Here is a 24,473-nt window from a genome sequence, read left to right as displayed (position 1 = left end):
CTCCCCTTAAGTGCATACCCAGAGAGTTGCATACTTCAGTTCCACTCACATCCCACTGGCCAGAACCCAGTCTGGTGAGCACACCTTCCCGCAAGAGGACTGGGAATGCAATCCTTGGCTGGGAATCATGCACCTGGCCAAAAATCAGGGCTCTCTTCATATGCACCAGAAGGAAATAGTAGGCATCAGGTGACTGCTAGCAGCCTCTGCCACTCTGATGAAGACAGGAATCTATCCTAGATCCCCACAATGAGAATTTGCCTCTGCCTCCCCATGTCCTTCTGAAACTGCACAACTCAGATGGGACTCAAATCCAGCTAAAACTGAGATTGGGACTCTAACCCACACTATCTTTTTTTTTTTTTTTTTTTTCCTTGCGTTATGCGGGCCTCTCACTGTTGTGGCCTCTCCCATTTGCGGAGCACAGGCTCCGGACGCGCAGGCTCAGTGGCCATGGCTCACGGGCCCAGCCGCTCCGCGGCATGTGGGATCTTCCCGAAACGGGGCACGAACCCGCGTCTCCTGCATCGGCAGGCGGACTCTCAAGCACTGCGCCACCAGGGAAGCCCCACACTATCTTAATTAAGATCGCATACCTGGTCTCAGGACTTAATGAAGCTCGGGTCCTTTATGTTTCAGCACAGAAGGAATTCAGGGAGAGGCAAAGTGATAGGCAAGAAGTGGATTTATTTAGAGAGAGACACATTCCATAGACAGAATGCGGTCTGTCTCAAAAGGCAAGAGCAGCCCTGGGAGATGCACCCTCCATAGACAGAGTGTGGGCTGTCTCAGAAGGCGAGAGGCCCTGAAATACGGGGTGGTTAGTTTTTATGGGCTGGGTAATTTCATAGGCTAATGAGTGGGAGGATTGCTCCAACTATATTCCAACTATTTTGAGGATTATTCCGCCTATTTTGGCCACTGCCCACTATTTGCCCTTTTATGGCCTCAGAACTGTCATGGTGCCTGTATGTGTGTCACTTAGCATGCTGATGTATCACATTTCTGATAATAGCCAGAGCTGCATATTTGCACATAAGCTGGTGATTATCAGTGTGCAGCCTGGCATTAAAAACAGGACTCCTGGGCTTCCCTGGTGGTGCAGTGGTTAAGAATCTGCCTGCCAATTCAGGGGACACGGGTTCAAACCCTGGTCCGGGAAGATCCCACATGCCGCGGAGCAACTAAGCCCATGTGCCATAACTACTGAGCCTGCGCTCTAGAGCCCGCGAACCACAACTACTGAGCCCATGTGCCACAGTTACTGAAGCCTGCGCGCCTAGAGCCCATGCTCTGCAATAAGAGGAGCCACCGCAAGGGGAAGCCCGTGCACCGCAACCAAGTATAGCCCCTGCTCATTGCAACTAGAGAAAGCCTGTGAGCAGCAACAAGACCCAACGCAGCCAAAAATAAATAAATAAATTTATTAAAAAAAAAAAAAAAAGTACAGGAGTCCTTTGAGCAGTACTCTGCAGTCTCACCCATGGGGGGTGGACGCGCTGCTCGGGACCTTCCAGCTGGGACTCCAGATCACTTTTCCAGGAACTTCCCAGTGTTGCTTGGATCTGGATGTAGGTGTTTCCCCAATTTGGTGATTGTAACTTCATTTATTTCTTACTATTTTGCTTATCTTGGTGCTGTGATTTATAACTAACCTAATAGACTTTCTTATCTCTTACTTAATTAAGTGTAGAGTGGTTATTTTGCCAACAATCCTCCAAACCTGAAACCTGAGAGTAAGTCTCTCAGCAAAACAGTAGGTTCTAACCAGTTTGTGTTGTATCCTCCATGGCTGTGTCATTCTTTTAAAGGTTGTGCCCTGCCCCCTTCCCTCCAGTCTCACTGCCCTGCAGCACACTGGGCCCCTGTGAGCAGGAACATGGTGATCAGTGGATGTGCCTGGCTTCTGACACTGGGGACTCCTGAGAGCAGGCAGGGACCCCTGGATCCACAGGGGCAGGGTGGGAGCCAGCTGAAGCCAGAAGTTTCAGGAATCCTGGGGTGGCCACAGTATGTTCGGCCAGCTCCTGAGTGAACAACCTCAGCTGGGTAGAGAGAGAGGGGGAATCAAAGCTGTATTAGTTTCCAGTCCTGTGTAATAAATTACCACACATTTAGCAGCTTAAAATAACACGCTCTTATCATCTGATAGTTGTCAGTCAGAAGTTCAGAAGATCTTGACCTTCCAGGAAGGTGGTCTCCATCCTTCCAGATCCAAATCAAAGCAAGTGCCCTTCTTGTGGGAGACTCAGACTTGTAGTTAAGGCAGGGGCTTTTGCCCTTAGCACCAGGAGGACCTTCGGAGGCTCTAATGAAGGACTTGAAGTTAGAGCATTATCTTGGGAATGTGTGCATTTTGGGGGGAAACGTTCACAGCTTTTCTTAGATTCTCCAAGACATCAAAAAAGTGGGGGAAAGAAAAAGAATCAAGTGTTGAATTAATTAGTACCCTAAGGAGTTTACTCCTATGGTCGGGTACAATGATGCTTCACTGACCCCACTAGGAGCCACTTGAGCACACGGATGAGTTAACTTTTGAAAAGTCCATAAAACCAGACTCACAAGTTTGGTTCTTGTTGGAAACTGAGATCCTGCCAGGCTGCTGATGGCATCTAGGACAGGGTGTGCAGGGGTGTAGTGTTAGGGGAACCACGGACCAAAACTGCCCACCTTGGCCAGGCAAGATAGTAGCCACTTGCATGAGTTATCTTACAACAGGAGGTCCTGGTAAGGACACAGAACTAACAAGATATCACTAACCAGAAGAATTCAGGAAAGGTCAAAAGGAGAGCGGATTTGCCCATCCATGTGTCCTGCCAACCTCCCAGAATCCTTCTCACTGGAATCCATCTTGGCTCAGCAATGCGCACACCACCAGGAAGGACCCTGAGTCAGAATGATTGGCCAGAGACAATCCAGAAGCTAACCCCATTACCATAAAACCTGAGACTGCGAGCCACGTGGCAGAGTAGTTCTCCTGGGTTCCCTTACCCTGTTGCTCTCCACCCGGGTGCCCCTTCCCAATCAAGTCTCTTGCTTTGTCAGCACCTGTGTCTCCTTGGACAATTCATTTCCAAGTGTTAGACAAGAGCCCACTCTCGGGACCTGGAAGGGGTCCCCCTTCATGCAAAATAGGATCTGTGGTAGGGTCATGGTCATGTTGAAAACCCTTCAGTGTTTCTCCAAAACGCTCAGGATAGAATCCAAGCTCCCCTTCCCCAATATGCTTGCTATGGTCTGAATGTCTGTGTCCCCCGAGAATTCAGAAGTTGAAATATTAACCCCCAAGGTGATGGTATAAGGAGGAGGAAACACTGGGAGGTGCTTAGATCATGAGGGTGGAGCCCTCATGAATGGGATTAGCGTCCTTCTAATAGAGGCCACAAAGAGCTCTCTTTCCCCTTCCATCATGTGAGGACACAGTGAAAAGACAGCCACCTAGGAACCTAAATGTGCTGCAGCCTTGATCTCTTGACTTCTCAGCCTCCAATACTGTGAGGAATAAATTTCTGTTGTTTATAAGCCACCCATTTTATGGTATTTTTGTTATAGCAGCCTGAACAGACTAAGACACTGCTGTGATGTGCCTTCCCTCTGGGCACCCCCAAAGCCCTGGGCTGGCCTCTGGTGTCATCAGAGGGCAACATCAATGGCTGTCTGCCTGTTGGTCCACCCACGCAGCAGACCGAGAGTGCTACCTAGGAAAGGCCAAGTTCCCTAGCACACAGCCCAGTGCCTGACCCACAGCACACGCTCAAAGAGTTTGTGGAAAGGAGGAGTGAATCAACATGTAAGCGAATTTTCTGATGTTCTGGGATAGATCCCATCCTGGTGATGAGAAGTTTCTACAAGACCTTGTATGGGGGGGTAGAAGGATATTTAGGGACCATGGCCCTGAAGCAGAAAGATCAGAGCCCCTGACAAACTAGATTTTCTTTCTAGCTGTTGGGGGAAAAAGGCCAGGGCGCTGGACTTTGACTTTGGGAGGAAGCAGTGACATCCTGGGGCCGTTGCTTTCTGAGCCTCAGCCAGGCCACTTAGGAAATAACCATTGCATATGCAGAGGGTAGGAGTGGGGTGCGTGCAAATGAGGCTGCAAACAGGATGCTCCCTCCCCTTCCATTCCTGACACTGCACAGGAACTGAGCCAAAACACCCACCCTGGCTGGGACCTTTGAGGACTTTCAGACCAACTCCCCATATAGAGAGGGCCGAGTGCAGGCCCAGAGCGGAGGTGACCCACCCGGGGTCACACACAGAGTCAGAAGCTGGGCAAGGGCAGGTTCCAGGCTTCACCGTTTGACTCAGTCCATCTCTGGGCACCCCGACACCATGTCGCTCTAAGAGAAGTGAGCCTTCCCCCACCCTGACTGCAGGCAAACAAGAAGGAAGGGATCCGGAGGGGTTGCAACAACTCATTTTTATTTCTTATTTTCCTCTGGGGGTGCAGCGTTTGGTCCCTTCCTGCATCAGGCTGGCGAGCAGGGCACTACCTGGTCCTCTTCTCTGCAAAGGGAGTGACAGGGAGCTGTCACAAGCCCACCACGAGGGACACAAGGGCAAACCCAGTGGATTCCAGGAGGACTTTGGATGACAGGGAGAGTCCACCTGATCCTGGCGAGAAGCAGAGGGTGAGTAGAACGGGACGGGCTGCCTGGGGTAGCTTGTGGGGCAGAACCATAGGGTCCGAGACTCCAGGGCCTGTCAGGAGGGCCTCAGGCCCAGAAATCCCACCCAGAACCCTTCTCTGTTTCCCCAACCCCCAAGGATCTCTGTTTGGGAAAGGTTGCTGCAAGCAGGTACCCAAAGGCATGAACTCCGGTGGTGAAACCGAGAGCTGGGAGCTGCCTCTCTCTCTGGGAAAGAAGGCCGAACAGAGACGCCCCAGCTAACTCAGAAAGTCTGCTTTGGGCAGAGTCAGCCTGAGCCGAGCACACCCTAGGCCAGAGCACCTTCCCCCGGCAACGCACCTGTTTCAGAGACCCAGAGAGAGACTGACCACGGAGGGTGAGACAAAGGCCCAGGCAGACTGGGGCTCACCAGGGCTAAGGTCAGGGCTGGATGCTCTGAGGCTCTTGTCCTCCCTCACCTTCCACAGCAAGCCCCACTGGGGACACTTACCCACGGACTGGAGAGTGGCCACCTGGCTGCTGGCGGCAACGCCGCCCCCATTGGCCATGGCGGCCGCTGACATCATCTTGGCCGCTAAGGAGGAGGCTGTGGATTCCTGACCCGGTGAAGCCCACGGCGCCCAGCACCACGGGCACAGCCCCCACGGCCAGGGCTGTAGGGAGTGAGGAGCTGGGTTGAGGGGGAGGTGGACAAGCTCCCAAATCACACACGCAGAGCACATCAAGATTGGGGGACTTCAGGGAGCCTGGAGAAGGGGTAAAGCCTGAGCTTGGGAGAGATTCCAGGCACGGCCCACAGTCAGGAGTCGAGGGCAGCACAGCTGGTGGGGAAAGTGGAGGGGAGGGCCGCGGGGTCACCGGGGTCAGGCCTCTGATCCACAGCAGGACCTTCCTCGGGAAAGGCCTCAGTTTCTGCCTTAGTAAAATCCTGGAACTAAGTTGGGGGCGGGGCGGAGGTTTGCAAGCTTCTTGTCTTCGCTGAGGACATCTTTAATACAAGCAAATCTTACCCAGGGCCCAGCATAAAGCAAGGAGCACGTTCTGAGGCCTGCTTGGATCCCAACTCTGGTCTCCACCGCATCACCGCAGAGCAACGGGAAGCCAGAGTCGCTGAGCCAGTGGCTTCTCCTTAACGTACCTCCTGGGTCCAGACTGTGTGCGTGTCTCATCCTACGTAACCCTCACAATAACCCTGAATGGGCAGCCTTGGTCTGATTTTCACGAGGAAAGCTGAACCCAGAGGAGTTCAAAGCCACATCCGAAGCCACGCGGCAGAGGCTCGGCAAGGAGGTTGGGCCCCCGCTGGGGCTGCCTCTGTGAGACACAGAAGCTCGCCATTTCCTCACTCCAGCGCCTCCTCCGCTACAATGCACAGGAAGCCTGGGGCAGGTGCAAGGCTAGCGGCTCCCCAAGTCCCAGGGCCTGGGGATGGACGAGGCACAGGTTTCCGCGGCAGAGACTTACCTCCTCCCGCCACAGCTGCAGCGGCCTTGGCTGGAAACCGAAAGAACATTCTGTGAGTGGATCCACACTGGCTGCCCCTCCACTCCCTGAGCCCACAGCCCACCTATAGGGGAGCTGCCCCAGGCTGGGAGACACAGGAAGGAAGGACCCCTGCCTGCTTCGTCCTGAGAAGGTGAGCCACAGCCCTGAGCTTGGCAAGGGCTGCTGGGGAGGCGGGTGACCTGTCCTGAGTGGACCTGCATGCGTTGGCCTAGAGTAATCTGGAGACGGGGTTTGAGGGCCTTGTTCCAGAAAAATCCAACCATCAGACAGGGGTTTTGTTGCGTGTCTTTTTAATGTCTGCGGACTGGTTGCTTGGGGGTTGTTTGTGGGAAGCACAGAAGTTCTTTTTTCTCTCTGCCTTCCAAGCCTGGTTTGGTCCAAACAAAAACAAATAAAACCTTACAGATTTGGGAAGAAGGAAGGTGTGCAGCTGCAGCCCCCTTCACAGTGAATGCGGGACTCTTGGCAAAGTAATTTAGGGTGTGGTGGTTTGACTGGGGCAGGAAGAGGTGAAGGAAGTGAGTGTCACGCCCTCTGAGCTGGGATGTTAGTTCATCTGAAATAGGGTTGGTGTTTTCGGAGTGTGTGTCTCGGGGTGGGGGGGCGTTATATAACCTTCTTTCATCCAGGGAAACCTCTTCCGACGGCAGTAAATCCTTGTGGAGAGGTGTGTTTCATTTTGCAGGACCCGGCTGCAATCAGCGCAAGCACGGCTGAGGTTTGAAGGCTGCTTGAGAACAGTGCTGGAATGCATTGAATGTTCCTGATTCTCCAAGGCCCCACCTGTTGCCCCTTCCTCTTGGAAAGCTGACCCTGACCCTCCCAATCGGAACCATCCTTGATCCCCTGTGGCTGGAGCCACTCACAACACTGGACCGTAGTTGCCTGGCTCCCCAACACTGAGAGTCCCTGGAACTCCCTGGCAGAGGTCTTGGTCTGCAGCAGCCATAGCAGCCAGGACTGCAATCTTTGGGGCCAGCGGGGACCAGTAGTTCTAAAACTAGCAAGGTGTGCAGGAGTGAGCTCAGCCAGCTCCCCAAGAAGAGAGCTTTGGGGTGGCAGGGAAGGAATTAAAGAGATTAAGGGGTATGAAAGCTAAACCCTAAGTGACCAGTGGGCCACCTGGTTGGGGTATGGAACCAGAAACTCAAGAATCAAGAGCCCAGTTAAAGGGTATTTGAGGCTCAGCATTATTGTTTGGGAGGAGAGATGATGCCAGGATGGCCAGCAGCTTGGCGCACCTGGGCCTCAACACACAGACGGCCCAGGGGAAAGGGTGCTGTCTGTCTGATGGCCTGCCTGCAGGGCTCCCCAAGTGGACATCTCCGGGTGGAGGAGCATGGCCCTTCTGGGCTGTTCAGAACCTGCCCTGCCCTGAGCCTTCCTCCCAGGCCCTGGCGCCTGCATTTCCATTCTACTTCCTGTCCCAGGCTCCGGAGCAGCTACCCACCCCACCTCACCTCACCTCCCAGCCCAGGGCCCGTGGACAACGCTCCCTTCATTCGTAAATAAGGGGCAATATCATCTTTCTCTGGGGTTGTTATGAGAATTAAATGAATTGATAAATGTCAAGTGCTAAGCTTAGTGACTAGGATATCACAGCGTTTGATCAAATTCAGCTGTTCTGATTCTTTTCCTCTTATGAATTGTTTCTCGTAAGCTGAGGAGTCCTCGTATTTCTGACCATGAGGAAGACTGCCAGTTGTGGCCCAGGTCTTGACTTTCTTGTCATACTCCCATGTGCTGTGTAGGCGTCCAAGGAGGGGTATCTATCACCCAGGGCCAGTTATCTCCTAGTGGGAAAGCGGTCAGGGCTGCAGCAGGGCATCCTAGCAGGTAGGAGCCATTCAGTGTCCCCAGCAAGGATCCCAGGGTAGATGTGGCCCCAGCCAGGGCAGCGCTGGGTGACAGGGTGAGCCCTAAGAACAGAGGGTGATGCACAGGAGTCAGAGGTTGGGCAGTGGTTGGAGGCTGTGTCACCGCCCACAGCCCCCAGCCAATTCCATCCTGTACAGTTTCTGTCGGCAGAGGCGGGAGGACCCCGAGGGTCCACCCTAGGGGCAGAAAGTTGAATGGTGGCGGATGCACACTGGAGCACTTTGCAATGATTGAAAGCAAGGATTAGAAGCTCACCTATCGACCCTGAGGGATCTCAAAAACATAGCTCTCAAGTGTGGAATAAAAGAAATAAAATGAGATACACAGTACACTCTTCTGTATGTTAATTAAAACACATCCAAACAAAATGCAACACCCATTTTACAGAAATATATACGAAAAACAGATACACGTTCAACATGTTAGAAAGGCTGACTTTCTAATATGAGAGGGGGGAATTGCAGGCAAAAGGGAAGATAAACAGCGAGAATAAATAAATAAAGCCAGAAAGGGGGCTTTCAAGAACTAATTGAAGAAAACGGGCCTGAACTGAAGAACTTCGTTCAAATCAACGCTCTCCATCAGGACAAACTTACGAAAGGCGGGTTGGATGCTTAGGTCAAAACCTAAAGGAGAATTCTGGTGGTGAATCCCGGGGAAGTGAGGGCCAGAGAGCGGGCCTCAGCCACGGGGCCCTTAGGGTCCGCCCTCTCTAGGAAGCAGAGGGCAGGGGGCCCAGGGACCTGCCGCCTCTGACCCCTCAGAGAGAAAGCACCCCCCCCCCCCCCCCCCCAGCCAATTCCATCCTGTACAGTTTCTGTCGGCAGAGGCGGGAGGACCCCGAGGGTCCACCCTAGGGGCAGAAAGTTGAATGGTGGCGGATGCACACTGGAGCACTTTGCAATGATTGAAAGCAAGGATTAGAAGCTCACCTATCGACCCTGAGGGATCTCAAAAACATAGCTCTCAAGTGTGGAATAAAAGAAATAAAATGAGATACACAGTACACTCTTCTGTATGTTAATTAAAACACATCCAAACAAAATGCAACACCCATTTTACAGAAATATATACGAAAAACAGATACACGTTCAACATGTTAGAAAGGCTGACTTTCTAATATGAGAGGGGGGAATTGCAGGCAAAAGGGAAGATAAACAGCGAGAATAAATAAATAAAGCCAGAAAGGGGGCTTTCAAGAACTAATTGAAGAAAACGGGCCTGAACTGAAGAACTTCGTTCAAATCAACGCTCTCCATCAGGACAAACTTACGAAAGGCGGGTTGGATGCTTAGGTCAAAACCTAAAGGAGAATTCTGGTGGTGAATCCCGGGGAAGTGAGGGCCAGAGAGCGGGCCTCAGCCACGGGGCCCTTAGGGTCCGCCCTCTCTAGGAAGCAGAGGGCAGGGGGCCCAGGGACCTGCCGCCTCTGACCCCTCAGAGAGAAAGCCAGGGCGGGCACCCAAGGGGAAGGACAGGGGAGGGAGACTGAAGGTGATGCTGTTGTCCCCTCCCATGGGTCCTTGGGCAGGACCCTGTGCCCTCCCCAGCCCCCACGCCACCTCCCACCAGTCCCTGCCAGGAACACTCAGCCAAGGAAGTCCTGCCAAGACACCTCCAGAGGCTGCCCCGCCCACTTTGACCAGGCTCCCTGCAGACAGTATCTTGAAAGCCAGGTTAGAGGCTAAGAGGACAGCGCTGGTAAATTCTATGGCACAGAAATTGACCGGCACCCAAACTGCTGAAACAGTGGAGCTTTGATGGGGAGATGAGGACACCAGAACTGGGGTCACACCCACTGCCCTTAAAAATCTCAAGGGGCTCCAAGGGGGTAGAGAGGCTGCTCTGAGCTTGTGGAAGATGCAGGCCTGGGAAGGGTCCAAGATATGGTACTGGGGTTACAGAAGGACCTGTGTGAGGGGAAGGTGGGGAGGGGGCTGGAGGGAGATTTGACTTCCCGAGGTGGGCTGCTTCCCTCCTCCTGAAACACAGATTTCTCAAACTCCCTTAGATCTCCATGGAGTAATTTAAAATGTGCCAGAATTAGGAAATCAGAACGAATTACGTTTTTAAGGCCTATACCACGGTCAGGTTGTTCTGGGTTCCTGTTATCATGCACTGTCCTCACTAACTCAACAAGAAGGATGAGATTACTATCCCCATTTTACGATGAGGAAATACTGGTACAGAGAGGGTAAGAGATTCATCCAAGATCACAAAGCTTGGCTTGGCAAAGCGGGACTCGACCCAGGTCCAGCTGCTTCCAAAGCGTGGGCTTGAATGGCTCTGATTTGGTTCCTCCTAATGCTTGTCTCTTCCCCCTACCCATCTCACCCCTACCCAGGCTCACGGCTTGAGGGTCACCCGGGCACAGACTAGGCTCATGGCTTCCAGAGTCCCAGAGCCCAGTTGGGGGCTTAAGTCACTTCCCTCCCAAGACCCAGCTTCTCTGCCTGCAGCCACCCAGATGAGAAACATGAGACAGTTCTTCAAGTGGATGCACACGGGTCTCCCTTCCACTTGCTGAGCCCCCCCCCCGCCCCCCGAGGGTAGGGGCGGCAGGAAGGAGCCGCCCCTACCCACCCCTGCCTGTCTTACCCACAGGAGCAGACTTTCTGAAGATGTGGAACTGACCTGTGGGTCTTGAGCTTGTCTGTGTTCTGGGAGCCCTTGAGGCTAGCCGGGAGCTGTATGAGTGAACTGGGGCAGCATCCGAGGGAGAGAGCCTGGTGGAGGAGGGGCAGTGAAGAAAGACGGCAGGGCGGGGGGGGAGGGACCTGGGTCGGAGTCCTGGAGCCAATAGGACGAGATCTGAGACTCAAGTCTAAAGTGGAAGCAGGGCTGCCAGAAACTGGGTATGGGTTATCTGCATGGGCAGACAGGCAGGTGGCAGAGGCCAGGTCAACACACATAGAATGCCTGCCACCTGATCCAGGGCCAGGCAGCCAGTGGGCCTTAGGAGACAGATGAGTGTTCTACATCGACAAGCCTCTTGGGAGCCCCAACAGGGGAGGGAGGCCTGTCTGTCCTTGCAGGTTCTGGCCAGTCTCCCTTGGAGCCTAAGGACCCTGAGCTCTACACCAACCGGGACAGAGCTCTCTGGAGAAATGCAAATTCTCTACCTACCTGAAGAGCTCCAAAGGCCACCAGGCCAGGCAGACAAGTGTTGCTGAGTTCCTAGACTCACGATACAGTCAGACCCAGAGTCTTGGGTGGGGAGCGGAGGGGTCAATAATCCCTGAGGATAAAGTGTTTCATAACTGAGGGTCAATGGCTCAAACTGACCCCAGGGCCAAGCCATCCTATAATGCTGCCTCTGGCTGACACATTTGAAGACGTGATCCACGATCCCATCCAAAGAGCAGCAAACTGAGGCTCAAAGGGGAGACGTGACCTTCCCAGGATCACAGCTGGGTGGCAGGACTGCAACAGACCTGGCTTCCTGTCGCAGACATCAGTGCCCATTCTTACAGACTTCCTGCTGCCCCCAACCCTGAAGCCACGGCTCTGCGATGCGCTGCGCCCTGCCTGGTAGACAAGAATGCAGTGCGGACACTCGTGAAGGTCACAGCATCTCGTCTTTATTTCCTATGCTTCTTTGAAGGATTTTAGGAGGCAGAGGACTTGTCACTTGGGGGACTGACATCCTGAGGCCCTGGAGGGTCGGTCATCTCCAGCCCGGGAGACCCTCTCTGCTTCAGTACCAGATCCCGGTGGAGGAAAGGAAAGGGCTTTCTTTATTCTACCCCCCAGCCAGGCCCCAAGAGCTGACCCAGCCGAGCCCACGAGGATGTTGGATGACATGGAAAGTCCGGCTGCCCCTGGGAAAGAGGAGGGGGTTAGAGCACAAGGGGACAGGCAGCCCCGGCAGCTCCCGGCAAGACTGGGGAGGTCAGAGAACCCAGGACCCACAGGAGGCCCAAGACCCAGACATCCCAGTCCTGTTCCCTCCTCTACTTCCTGAAACCCCAGGAGGTCTGCTTTGGGGAGGGGCTGCTGCCCATGGCTGCCCGAAGAGGAGACACGCACTCTGCTGGTGACTCCACCAGCGACAGGACACACCCTCTGAGAAATGGCACGGGGTCTCTGCCTCTCCCTCCCCAGCACGAGGCTGGGCCCAGCGAGGGGAGGGCCCTACGCAGGTTTGTAGGGCTGATGGGGAATGCGCACCTGCTGTGCTGCACGCCCCCAGTGCCCCCAAACCCACCCCCAACCAGAAGAGGGGACAGTGAGGGAGACACAAAGGACCAGGGACACTGATGTCCACGAAGCTGGAGGAAGCAGACAGGCCCTCCCTCCGGCTTAGCCGCTGGCCTGAATCCTGTGCTGGTGTGTCACACCCCGCCCCCACTTCCTCCCGCCCGGACACTTACCCACGGACTGGAGAGTGGCCACCAGGCTGCCGGCGGCAACTCCGCCCCCATTAGCAATGGCGGCCGCTGACATCATCTTGGCCGCTATGGAGGAGGCTGCGATTCCTGCCCCGGTGAAGCCCACGGCGCCCAGCACCACGGGCACAGCCCCCACGGCCAGGGCTGTAGCGGGAGAGGAGCTTTAGGGTTGGCCACAGGGGACAGACTCCCCAGATCTCCCTGATACCTTCCTCGGCGGATGAGGTGAGGGGTCCACGTCGCTCTCCTGAGAGCCACGGGGCCTGAGGCAAAGGAAGGCTGTGGAAGTGGACACGAGTGGACGGGGCCCTGCCAAGAGGCTGGATCCCAGGCCTGTGCATTCCTCTGTTTTGCTGTGGTCCTGGAAGGTTCACCGGTCCTCCCTGTGCCTCAACCGCCTTTGTGTGAAGTAAGCTGAAAGGAGCAGTGGTCTTCTAGCGCCCCCCTTTGGCAGGGAAAATAGCGTCTTTCCCCCAGTCACAGGGCCCACAGAATAAGGACAGAGCTGCTCTTCTGAAGAGGTGCTGGGGTGGCAGATTCCGCCCTCTGCCCTGCAGCTGCCTGTGGGCGTCCCCCCAGGGGTCCCCTACATCTCCAGAGAGTGCAGTCATAGAACTTTCTGCAACCAGGAAACGTCCTGTATCTGCACTGTCCAACATGCTGGCCGCATGTAGCCAATGAGCACCTGAGACTGTGGCTGGTGTGACAGAAATGTTTTCATTTTCTTGAATTCTGGCCACCGTGTTAGAAGATGCTGGCCAGGGGCACAGCTGGAAACCTCTGGGCTCACAAGATAAGCTAGAGGGTTTGTAAAGCAGTCTGAGGAATCCCTACAGCTCAGCTTACACATCCCCTACAACCCTCTGGAGGTACCGCTGGCCCTGCTTTCTGGGGAGGAATCATGGGTTGTGACAGATTTAACAACCTGCCTGGATCACACGGTTTGCACTTGGGAGAAGCTGAGATTGGACCTGGGTGCTTTGAATGGCTTTGCTTCGGTTCCTTCTTGGCAAGGTTCTTGTCACCTCGAGTGTTCCAACTCTGTCCCCTACCCACTGCACCCTTACCCACCCCATGTCCTGGGGCTCAAGACAATCTTGGGCGTGGTCAAGGCCAGGTGGTCCCGGGGGCCCAGGGCCAGGGTCAGATGGGGGCTTGAGTTTCTTCCCAAAGAGACTCACCTCCTCCAATCACAGCTGCAGAGACCATGCCTGGAGACAAAAAGCACCCCCATGAGTGCATGGCACTGGCCTCCCCCTGCACCCCCACTGCTGCCAGAGTGGGAGGGGTTCCCTGGAGTTGGGATCAGAGAAAAGAGAGCCCCTGCCTGGCCTCTTCCTGCATTTCCCGAGAAGTATGATTTTCTGAGAATGCAGAGGTGGATGGACGAGAGTCTGGAGCTCTGTTATGCTCCAGATGGCGAGGGGCACCTGCCTTGAAAAGGTTCCATGCTGCTCTGTGAAGTCAATACATTTGGTATCATTTTCTCAAAACAAAACAAAACAAAACAAAATCAAGAAAAGCATGCTATTTTCATTTGCGATGGAATAAATTTGACTTTTCTGGTCTTTCCCTCTTCCAGACACCCTATACCCTTCCCAGGCTACAGTTGGAGTGAAAGCCCCCTGTCCTCCAGGGCTCAGCCTACTTGTCACTTTCTGCAAGAAGCATCTCTAATTCGCCCACCAAGAAGGGACCCTGCTTCCTGACAGTCATTGCCAGGAAGACACTGGAACTCACCAAAAAAGGTACCCCACATCCAAAGACAAAGGAGAAGCTGCAATGAGATGGTAGGAGAGGCACAATCACAATAAACTCAAATCCCATAACTGCTGGGTGGGTGACTCACAAACTGGAGAACAACTGTACCACAGGGTGGGATTCACTCCGCCCTCTGGAGTGAAGGTTCTGAACCCCACGTCAGGCTTCCCAACCTGGGGGGTCTGGCAACGGGAGGAGGAATTACTAGAGAATCACTCTGAAGGCTGGCGGCATTTGATTGCAGGACTTTGACAGGACTGGGGGAAACAGAAACTTTGCTCTTTTTTCCTTTTATATAAATTTATCTAGGTAGTTATTTTTGGCTGTGTTGGGTCTTTGTTGCTGCAGGCAGGCTTTCTCTAGTTGTGGTGAGCGGGAGCTACTCTTCGTTGCAGTGCGCAGGCTTCTCATTGCGGTGGCTTCTCTTGTTGTAGAGCGTGGGCTCTAGGTGCGGGCTTTAGTAGTTGTGGTACATGGGCTCAGTAGTTGTGGCTCACAGGCTCCAGAGTGCAGGGTCAGTAGTTGTGGCACACGGGGTTGGGTGCTCTGCGGCATGTGGGATCTTCCCGGACCAGGGATGGAACCCGTGTTCCCTGCATTGGCATGCGGATTCTTAACTGCTGCGCCACCAGGGAAGTCCCAGAGACTTCACTTTTGCAGGGCACACACAAAGTAGTGTGCACATCAGGACCCAGGGGAAGGAGCAGTGACCCCAGGGGAGACTGAACCAGACCTACCTGCTACTGTTGGAGGGTCTCCTGCAGAGGCAGGCGGTGGCTTTGGTTCACTAAGGGACAAGGACACTGGCAGCAGAAGTTCTGGGAAGTACTCCTTGGCGTGAGCCCTCCCAGAGTCCACCATTAGCCCCACCGAAGAGCCCAGGTAGGCTCCAGTGTTGGGTCACCTCAGGCCAAACAACCAACAGGGAGGGAACCCAGCCCCACCCATCAGCAGACAAGCAGAAAAAAGTTTTACTGAGCTCTGCCCACCAGAGCAACACCCAGCTCTACCCACCACCAGTCCCTCCCATCAGGAACCTTGCACAAGCCGCTTAGATAGCCTCATCCACCAGAGGGCAGATAGCAGAAGCAAGAAGAACTATAGTCCTGCAGCCTGAGGAACGAAAACCACAATCACAGAAGCTAGACAAAATGAAAAGGCAGAGGACTTTGTACCAGATGAAGGAACAAGATAAAACCCCAGAAAAACAACTAAATGAAGTGCTTTCCAGAAAAAGAATTCAGAATATGATAGTGAAGATATCCAGGACCTTGGAAAAAGAATGGAGGCAAAGATCGAGTAGATGCAAGAAATGTTTAACAAAGACCTAGAAGAATTAAAGAACAAACAAACAGAGACGAACAATACAATAACTGAAATGAAAACTACACTAGAAGGAATCAATAGCAGAATAACTGAGGCAGAAGAACGGATAAGTGACCTGGAAGACAGAATGGTGGGATTCACTGCCGCGGAACAGAATAAAGAAAAAAGAATGAAAAGAAATGAAGACAGTCTAAGAGACCTCTGGGACAACATTAAACGTAACAACATTCGCATTACAGGGGTCCCAGAAGGAGAAGAGAGAGAGAAAGGACCCAAGAAAATATTCAAAGAGATTATAGTCGAAAACATGGGAAAGGAAATAGCCACAGAAGTTCAGGAAGCACAGAGAGTCCAATACAGGATAAACCCAAGGAGAAACATGCCGAGACACATAGTAATCAAACTGACAAAAATTAAAGACAAAGAAAAATTATTGAAAGCAGCAAGGGAAGAACAACAAATAACATACAAGGGAACTCCCATAAGGTTAGCAGCTGATTTCTCAGCAGAAACTCTACAAGCCAGAAGGGAGTGGCACGATATATTTAAAGTGATGAAAGGGAAGAACCTACAACCAAGATTACTCTACCCAGCAAGGATCTCATTCAGATTCAATGGAGAAATCAAAAGCTTTACAGACAAGCAAAAGCTAAGAGAATTCAGCACCACCAAACCAGCTATACAACAAATGCTAAAGGAACTTCTCTAAGTGGGAAACACAAGAGAAGGAAAAGACCTACAAAAACAAACCCAAAACAACTAAGAAAATGGTAATAGGAACATACATAGTGATAATTACCTTAAATGTAAATGGATTAAATGCTCCAACCAAAAGACACAGGCTCACTGAATGGATACAAAAATAAGACCCACATATATGCTGTCTACAAGAGACCCACTTCAGACCTAGGGACACATACAGACTGAAAGTGAGGGGATGGAAAAAAATATTCCATGCAAATGGAAAGCAAAAGAAAGCTGGAGTAGCAATACTCATATCAGATAAAATAGACTTTAAAATAAAGAATGTTACAAGAGACAAGGAAGGACACTACATAATGATCAAGGGATCAATCCAAGAAGAAGATATAACAATTAAAAATATACGTGCACCCAACATAGGAACACCTCAATTCATAAGGCAAATGCTAACAGCTATAAAAGAGGAAATCGACAGTAACACAGTAATAGTGGGAGACTTTAACACCTCACTTACACCAATGGACAGATCATCCAGACAGAAAATTAATAAGGAAACACAAGCTTTAAATGACACAATAGACCAGATAGATTTAGTTGATATTTATAGGACATTCCATCCAAAACCAGCAGATTACACTTTCTTCTCAAGTGCACATGGAACATTCTCCAGGATAGATCCCATCTTGGGTCACAAATCAAGGCTTGGTAAATTTAAGAAAACTGAAATCATATCAAGCATCTCTTCCGACCACAATGCTATAAGATTAGAGATCAATTACAGGGAAAGAAAACATAAGAAACACAAACACATGGAGGCTAAACAATACGTTACTAAATCTCTTCACCAAGAGATCAGTGAAGAAATCAAAGAGGAAATAAAAAAATACCTAGAGACAAATTACAATGAAAACACGATGATCCAAAACCTATGGGATGTAGCAAAAGCAGTTCTAAGAGGGAAGTTAATAGCAATACAAGCCTACCTCAAGAAACAAGAAAAATCTCAAATAAACAATCTAACCTTACACCTAAAGGAACTAGAGAAAGAAGAACAAACAAAACCCAAAGTTAGTAGAAGGAAAGAAATCATAAAGATCAGAGCAGAAAAAAATGAAATAGAAACAGAAAATAATAGCAAAGATCAATAAAACTAAAAGCCGGTTCTTTGAGAAGATAAACAAAAGTGATAAACATTTAGCAGCCAGACTCATCAAGAAAAAGAGGGAGAGGACTCAAATCAATGAAATTAGAGATGAAAAAGGAGAAGTTACAATGGACACCACAGAAATACAAAGCATCATGAGAGATTACTACAAGCAACTTTATGCCAATAAAATGGACAACCTGGAGGAAATGGACAAATTCTTAGATATAACCTTCCAAGAGTGAACCAGGAAGAAACAGAAAATATGGACAGACCAATCACAAGTAATGAAATTGAAACGGTGATTAAAAATCTTCCAACAAACAAAAGTCCAGGACAAGATGGCTTCACAGATGAATTCTATTAAACATTTAGAGAAGAGCTAACACCCATCCTTCTCAAACTCTTCCAAAAAATTGCAGAGGAAGGAACACTCCCAAACTCATTCTATGAGGCCACCATCACCCTGATACCAAAACCAGACAAAGACACTACAAAAAAAGAAAATTACAGACCAATATCACTGATGAATAGAGATGCAAAAATCCTCAACAAAATACTAGCAAACAGAATCCAAGAACACATTAAAAGGATCACACATCATAATCAAGTGGGATCTATCTGAGGGATGCAAGGATTCTTCAATATATGCAAATCAATCAATGTGATCCACCATATCAACAAATTGAATGAAGGAAAACCATATGATCATCTCAATAGATGCAGCAAAAGCTTTTGACAAAATTCAACACCCATTTATGATAAAAACTCTCCAGAAAGGGGGCATAGAGGGAACCTACCTCAACGTAATAAAGGCCATATATGACAAACCCACAGCAAACATCATTCTCAAAGGTGAAAAACTGAAAGCATTTCCTCTAGGATCAGGAACAAGAAAAGGATGTCCATTCTCACCACTATTATTCAACACAGTTTTGGAAGTCCTAGCCATGGCAATCAGAGAAGAAAAAGAAATAAAAGCAATCCAAATTGGAAAAGAAGAAGTAAAACTGTTACTGTTTTCAGATGACATGACACTATACATAGAGAATCCTAAAGATGCCACCAGAAAACTACTAGAGCTAATCAATGAATTTGGCAAAGTTGCAGGATACAAAATTAATGCACAGAAATCTCTTGCATTCCTATACACTAACAACGAAAGATCAGCAAGAGAAATTAAGGAAATAATCCCGTTCACCACTGCAACAAAAAGAATAAAATACCTAGGAATAAACCTACCTAGGGAGACAAAAGACCTGTACTCAGAAAACTATAAGACACTGATGAAAGAAATCAAAGATGACACAAACAGAGGGAAAGATATACCATGCTCTTGGATTGGAAGAATCAATATTGTGAAAATGACTATACTACCCAAAGCAATCTACAGATTCAATGCAATCCCTATCAAATTACCAGTGGCATTATTTACAGAACTAGAACAAAAAACCTTAAAATTTGTAGGAGACACAAAAGACCCTGAATAGCCAAAGCAGACTTGAGGGAAAAAAAACAGAGCTGGAGGAATCAGACTCTCTGACTTCAGACTATACTACAAAGCTACAGTAATCAAGACAATATGGTACTGGCACAAAAACAGAAATATAGATCAATGGAACAGGATAGAAAGCCCAGAGATAAACCCACATACCCTTGGTCAACTAGTCTATGACAAAGGAGGCAAGGATATAAAATGGAGAAAAGACAGTCTCTTCAATAAGTGGTGCTGGGAAAACTGGAAAGCTACATGTAAAAGAATGAAATTAGAACACTCCCTAACACCATACACAAAAATAAACTCAAAATGGATTAGAGACCTAAATGTAAGACCAGACACTATAAAACTCTTAGAGGAGACATAGGAAGAACACCCTTTGACATAAATCACAGCAAGAACTTTTTTGATCCACCTCCTAGAGTCATGGAAATAAAAACAAAAATAAACTAATAGGACCTAATGAAACTTAAAAGCTTTTGCACAGCAAAGGAAACTATAAACAAGACGAAAAGACAACCCTCAGAATGGGAGAAAATATTTGCAAACGAATCAAGGGACAAAGGATTAATCTCCAAAATATATAAACAGCTCATGCAGCTCAATATTAAAAAAACAAAGAACCCAATCCAAAAATGGGCAGAAGACCTAAATAGACATTTCTCCAAAGAAGACATACAGATGGCCAAGAAGCACATGAAAAGCTGCTCAACATCACTAATTATTAGAGACATGCAATCAAAACTACAGTGAGGTATCACCTTACGCCGGTCAGAATGGGCATCATCAGAAAATCTACAAACAACAAATGCTGGAGAGGGTGTGGAGAAAAGAGAACTCTCTTGCACTGTTGGTGGGAATGTAAACTGATACAGCCACTATGGAGAACAGTATGGAGGTTCCTTAAAAAACTAAAAATAGAATTACCACACGACCCAGCAATCCCACTACTCGGCATATACCCACAGAAAACCATAATTCAAAAAGACACATGCACCTCAATGCAGCACTATTTACAATAGGCAGGATATGGAAGCAACCTAAATACCCATCAGCAGACGAATGGATAAAGAAGATGTGGTACATATATACAATGGAATATTACTCGGCCATAAAAAGGAACGAAATTCGGACATTTGTAGTGATGTGGATGGATCTAGAGTCTATCATACAGAGTGAAGTAAGTCAGAAAGAGAAAAACAAATATCGTATATTCACGCATATATGTGGAACCTCGAAAAACCAGTTTACAGGGCAGAAATAGACACAGGTGTAGAGAACAAGGGGGGAAAGTGGTGGGGGGTGTGCTGGTGGGATGAATTGGGCGACTGCGATTGACATGTATACACTAATATGTATAAAATGGAGAACTAAGAAGAACTTGCTGTATAAAGAAATAAATAAAATAAAATTCAAAAGTTCAAAAAAAAAAAAAAGAGAGAAGTCACCCTGCTTCCTCTGTGTGTCCTGCCTTGTGGCTGGAGCCCCTGGAACCACGGGGCAGAGCATGCCTGGACCATGTCGAATTGCTGAGAGCTCTTGGGGCTGGCAGGGACATCTGACAGGAGCAGGGACTGGGGTGCTGGGGCAGCTGGGACCAGAAGTTCTGGAGATTTCAGGAGTTGCAGGAGTGAGCTCAGCCAGCTCCCCACGAAGAGGAGCCTTGGTCCCAGGCAAGGGAGAGAAGGTACGAAATCAGCCTCAGACCTCCAGTCATTTCTTGAAGGCTGCAGCTCATGGCTCACCATCACCTCTCCCTCCATCAGTACCCCTGACCTGTCTTGAGGGTTTCCGTTTCTGCACAGATGATATTTCCAACAAACTGGCCTTGAAGTGCTCACGCCTCACTTCCAAGGATCTTGAACTCTATGCCACACATCCAAGGTCATACACTAGGCCCATGCTGCCCACTATAGGAACCACTAGCCATGTGTGCTATTTAAATCTTAATTAAAATGAAATAAAATTTAAAACTCAGTTCCTCAGTCCCACGGCCCACATTTCAGGGACTCGATAGTCACATGTGGCTAGTGGCTACCATACTGGATCACGCAGAGAGCATGCTCATCACCGCAGAAAGCTCTATTGGACGGTGCTGCCCTAGACCCTGTCACTAACAAAAACTGCCCCCTCTCTATTACCAATGTCCAGCACCCCCCTAGAGACTCCCACCTCCTCCTTGTACAGACTCTGACTCTAATACAGTCTTCAACCACAATGGGATTTTCAATCTCTGTCCAGGGACACCTTGGAGATACTGAGGGCTCGGTTCCAGACCACCGCAAGAAAGCGAGTATCACGTGAAGTTTTTGGTTTCCACTGCATATAAAAGTTATGTTTGGGGGCTTCCCTGGTGGCGCAGTGGTTGAGAGTCCGCCTGCCGATGCAGGGGACACGGATTCGTGCCCCGGTCTGGGAAGATCGCACATGCCGCGGAGCGGCTGGGCCCGTGAGCCATGGCCGCTGAGCCTGCGCGTCCGGAGCCTGTGCTCCGCAACGGGAGAGGCCACAACAGTGAGAGGCCCGCGTACCGCAAAAAAAAAAAAAAAAGTTATGTTTATATTATACTGTAGTCTACTAAATGTGCAATAGCCTTTTGTTTCAAAAGACAAGGAGTATAACTTAATTTTAAAATACTTTATTGCTAAAAATGTGAACCAATACCTGCCAATACTAGGTTGCTACAAACCTTCAACTTGTAAAAAATGCAGTATCTGCAAAGTACAATAAAATGAGGTCTGCCCATGTTAGTTCCCTGAGGCTGCTGTAACCAATTACCACAAACTGTGTTGATTCTCTCATGGTCCCTCACAGTTCTGGAGGTCAGAAGTCCAAAATCAAGGTGTAGGCAGGGCCAGGCTCTCTCTGAAAGCTCTAGGGGAGGATCCTTCCTTGCCTCTTTCTAGCATCATTGTCTAGGGGTTGCCAACAATCTTTGGCTTGTGGCTGCATGACTCCAATCTGTTGCTGGCTCCACCACTGCCACCCTAGTCACCATCACCTCTATGGAAAATGTATGGCAGTCCCTGAGAATATAAAAAATAGAAAACCATATGATCCAGCAATGCCATTTCTGGATATATATCCAAAGAAATTGAAAGTGGGGTCTTGAAGAGATATTTGCACCCCCGTGTTCACAGCAGCATTGATCACAATTGCCAAGAGGCAGAAGCAACCCAAGCGTCCATCAACGGATGAATGGATGATCACCATGTGGTATATACACACAATAGAATATCATTCAGCCTTACAAAGCAAGTTCTGACATATAGGTGAACCTTGGGAACCTTATGCTAAGTACAATAAACTAGTCACCAAAAGGCAAACACTGTATGATACCACCTCCATGGATATTAGATTAGATTAGTCGAATTTACAGAGCCAGAAGGAATTGTGGTTGCCAGGAGCTGGGGGCAGGAGGATGTGGGTAGTTAATGTTTAATGTGTACAGAGTTTCACTTTGGGCAGATGAAGACAGTTCCGGAGGTTGGTTGCACGGTAATGTGAATATAGTCAACACTACTGAACTGCATGCCGACAAATGGTTATGTTGGTAAATTTAATGCTATGTGTATTCCACCGGGAACCCCCCCCCCCAAAAAAACCCCAAAAAGCTGGTGTCTTTTGCTGCCCTGGCCCCGGGCTAGCCCCACCCTTACACGTAACACTGCTCTGTGAGGGTGTGTCCTGGGTGGACTTTAGCAACCAGGCCCTGGGGCATCATGGGAAGGGCGGAAATGGAGAAATGGTACTCACCGGCCTTGGGTGCTATGGGGGCAAAAGGTCGGGCATGGCCAGTGGACTTAACCAGCAAGGAGCCGTGCCTGAGCCTGGCCTGCCGGCTGCCCAGGAGCCTGAGCGACACCTCTGTGCCTCCTAACAGAATATGACCTGGCTCTGGGAAAGCCCTAAGAGGGACCTCATCCTACCCTGCTCTTAAAAGCAAACCATTCAAGGCCCAGAGAGGGCAAGTGACTGGTTCTGGGTCACTCAGCAAGTCAGAGGCAGAGCCAAATCCTGAAGTGTGGTTCCTCTGATTCTAGAGCATCATTTATTTCATCTCTCATGTATACTGTGCCCTTTTTCTTACAATGTGAGTGTAAGAGAGATTCTATCAGGAACGTAAGCCTGACACTGACAACTCAGAAGGCTGAACTGAGCAGTGGGGAGTTGGGTGAGGGCCTGTGGATTGATGCTCAGGGATCAGTTACCTGCTTTATGGGCGAAATTGCTGCCTCCAGCCTTGGGTGGGTCTCTGGGGTCAGAGCCAGATCCATCTGGCCCTTGGGGTCGCCCCTGTGGTGGCTTCCCAGGAGAACCATCAGAGGCCTGGGACTGGGAAGGTTCATCCTCCTCTGGAAAAAAAAAAAGAGGGGGGGAGCTCCCAGTGGGGTGGGCAGCTGAGGGACCAGAGGCCCCACACGGCGCCCTCGACCATCTCCTGAAACTCCCGAGAACTCTGATGTTGGGAGGGGACCTCAACGGCAGCTGTGCTAAGAGGTGACAAAGATGCATGGAGGTGAACCCAAGCAGAAGACAGAGAGAGGGAGACCCAGCACCAACGTGGAGCTGGCAGGTTCCAGACTTCACAGAGCAGGAGTCTGAGGCCCACAAGGTTAGAGACCTGATGGGGCACAGTGCACCTGGTGGCAGGTCCAGGCCAGAACCCAGAAGACCCCCCTCTGCCCTCGTTCAGGCACCCCAAGCCCTGGGCCATCCCGCACTCTGGAGCTTCCCTAGAGCACTCACCATCAGAGGGATATTCCAGCGGGCTGAGGTCAGTGGCATCTCCTTCCCCGCTCTCTATGGCTTTAGCTGACATCTTGGAGGCAGTGTGGGAACACCAGGTGCAGAGCCAAGGACACCACTATCTTTCTGAGAAACAGAGTATGAAAATCGGAAGTGCTCTGCCTGATTTATGATGGACTGGCGGGGGGAGGGCAGGGGCACCTCTCTGTTGCTCCAGCCTTGCCCTCTGTCCTATAGGAGCCTGTGGGCACTTCCATCTTTGCCCATACTGCCTCCTTGGTTATCCATCTCTGCCCCACCCACTGCCCAGCCAGCCTAAGTCTTAGGGCTTCAGAGTGACCTGGGTTGATACAAGACTGGAGGTACCCAAAGTCTCCTGGTAAAGGTGGGCTCAAGCCCCTTCCCAGCACACTCACCTCTGGTCACGGTGGCAGCAGCCCTGGATGGAAGCAGAGAAGTAAATGTAATAATAGCACCTATTTTGTGAGTGCCTGTGTGCGTCCAAACTAAGGCACATCAAGGGTACTCCACTTGCCAAAGGTCACAACTAAGGATTCCAACCCAGGCACTGGTCAGTGATCGTGCTGTTAACCACCAACCCATACTGCCTCCTTGGTTATTACAGATATGAGATTAGGGCTCTGTGCCATTTGTCAGCCAAGGTAAAATGTTTTGTGCTATAAATTTGTAAATCACGGCAGGCAGGGGAAGGACGATCTCATACAAAATAAAGTTCACAGGAATTGCAGTCGAGTTTTATAAAAAGGAGGACTATGGATTTCTCACATATCCAAGAAGGGATTTTGAGAGGGAAAATAACGCTCCCGCAGAAGACTCACCCACGCAGGCCTCATCCTTGCATTAGCATGCCAAGGTGAGTTCTACCT

General features: G+C 50.0%; 2 protein-coding genes across 2 annotated transcripts; both read right to left on the bottom strand.

The window, feature by feature from the left end:
* Positions 1–1,886: 1,886 nt before the first annotated feature.
* LOC103089299 (interferon alpha-inducible protein 27-like protein 2) lies at positions 1,887–11,480 on the bottom strand. Its single transcript, XM_082931313.1, is given in 9 exon segments — positions 1,887–2,045; positions 4,544–4,614; positions 5,122–5,221; positions 5,223–5,284; positions 6,096–6,125; positions 6,541–6,631; positions 7,914–8,056; positions 9,604–9,723; positions 11,450–11,480. Coding segments are annotated over 9 exon segments (807 nt in total).
* A 116-nt stretch (positions 11,481–11,596) lies between these two features.
* LOC103080994 (interferon alpha-inducible protein 27-like protein 1) lies at positions 11,597–23,659 on the bottom strand. Its single transcript, XM_082931304.1, is given in 6 exon segments — positions 11,597–11,683; positions 11,685–11,836; positions 12,389–12,550; positions 13,588–13,617; positions 23,049–23,192; positions 23,587–23,659. Coding segments are annotated over 6 exon segments (648 nt in total).
* Between the last annotated feature and the right edge of the window lie 814 nt (positions 23,660–24,473).

The sequence above is a fragment of the Lipotes vexillifer genome, unplaced genomic scaffold, assembly GCF_000442215.2.
Source record: "Lipotes vexillifer unplaced genomic scaffold, Lipotes_vexillifer_v1.1 scaffold1017, whole genome shotgun sequence".
Lineage (NCBI taxonomy): Eukaryota > Metazoa > Chordata > Mammalia > Artiodactyla > Lipotidae > Lipotes > Lipotes vexillifer.
Note: the sequence above shows the minus strand (reverse complement) of the source record. Positions and strands in the feature narration are given on the sequence as shown.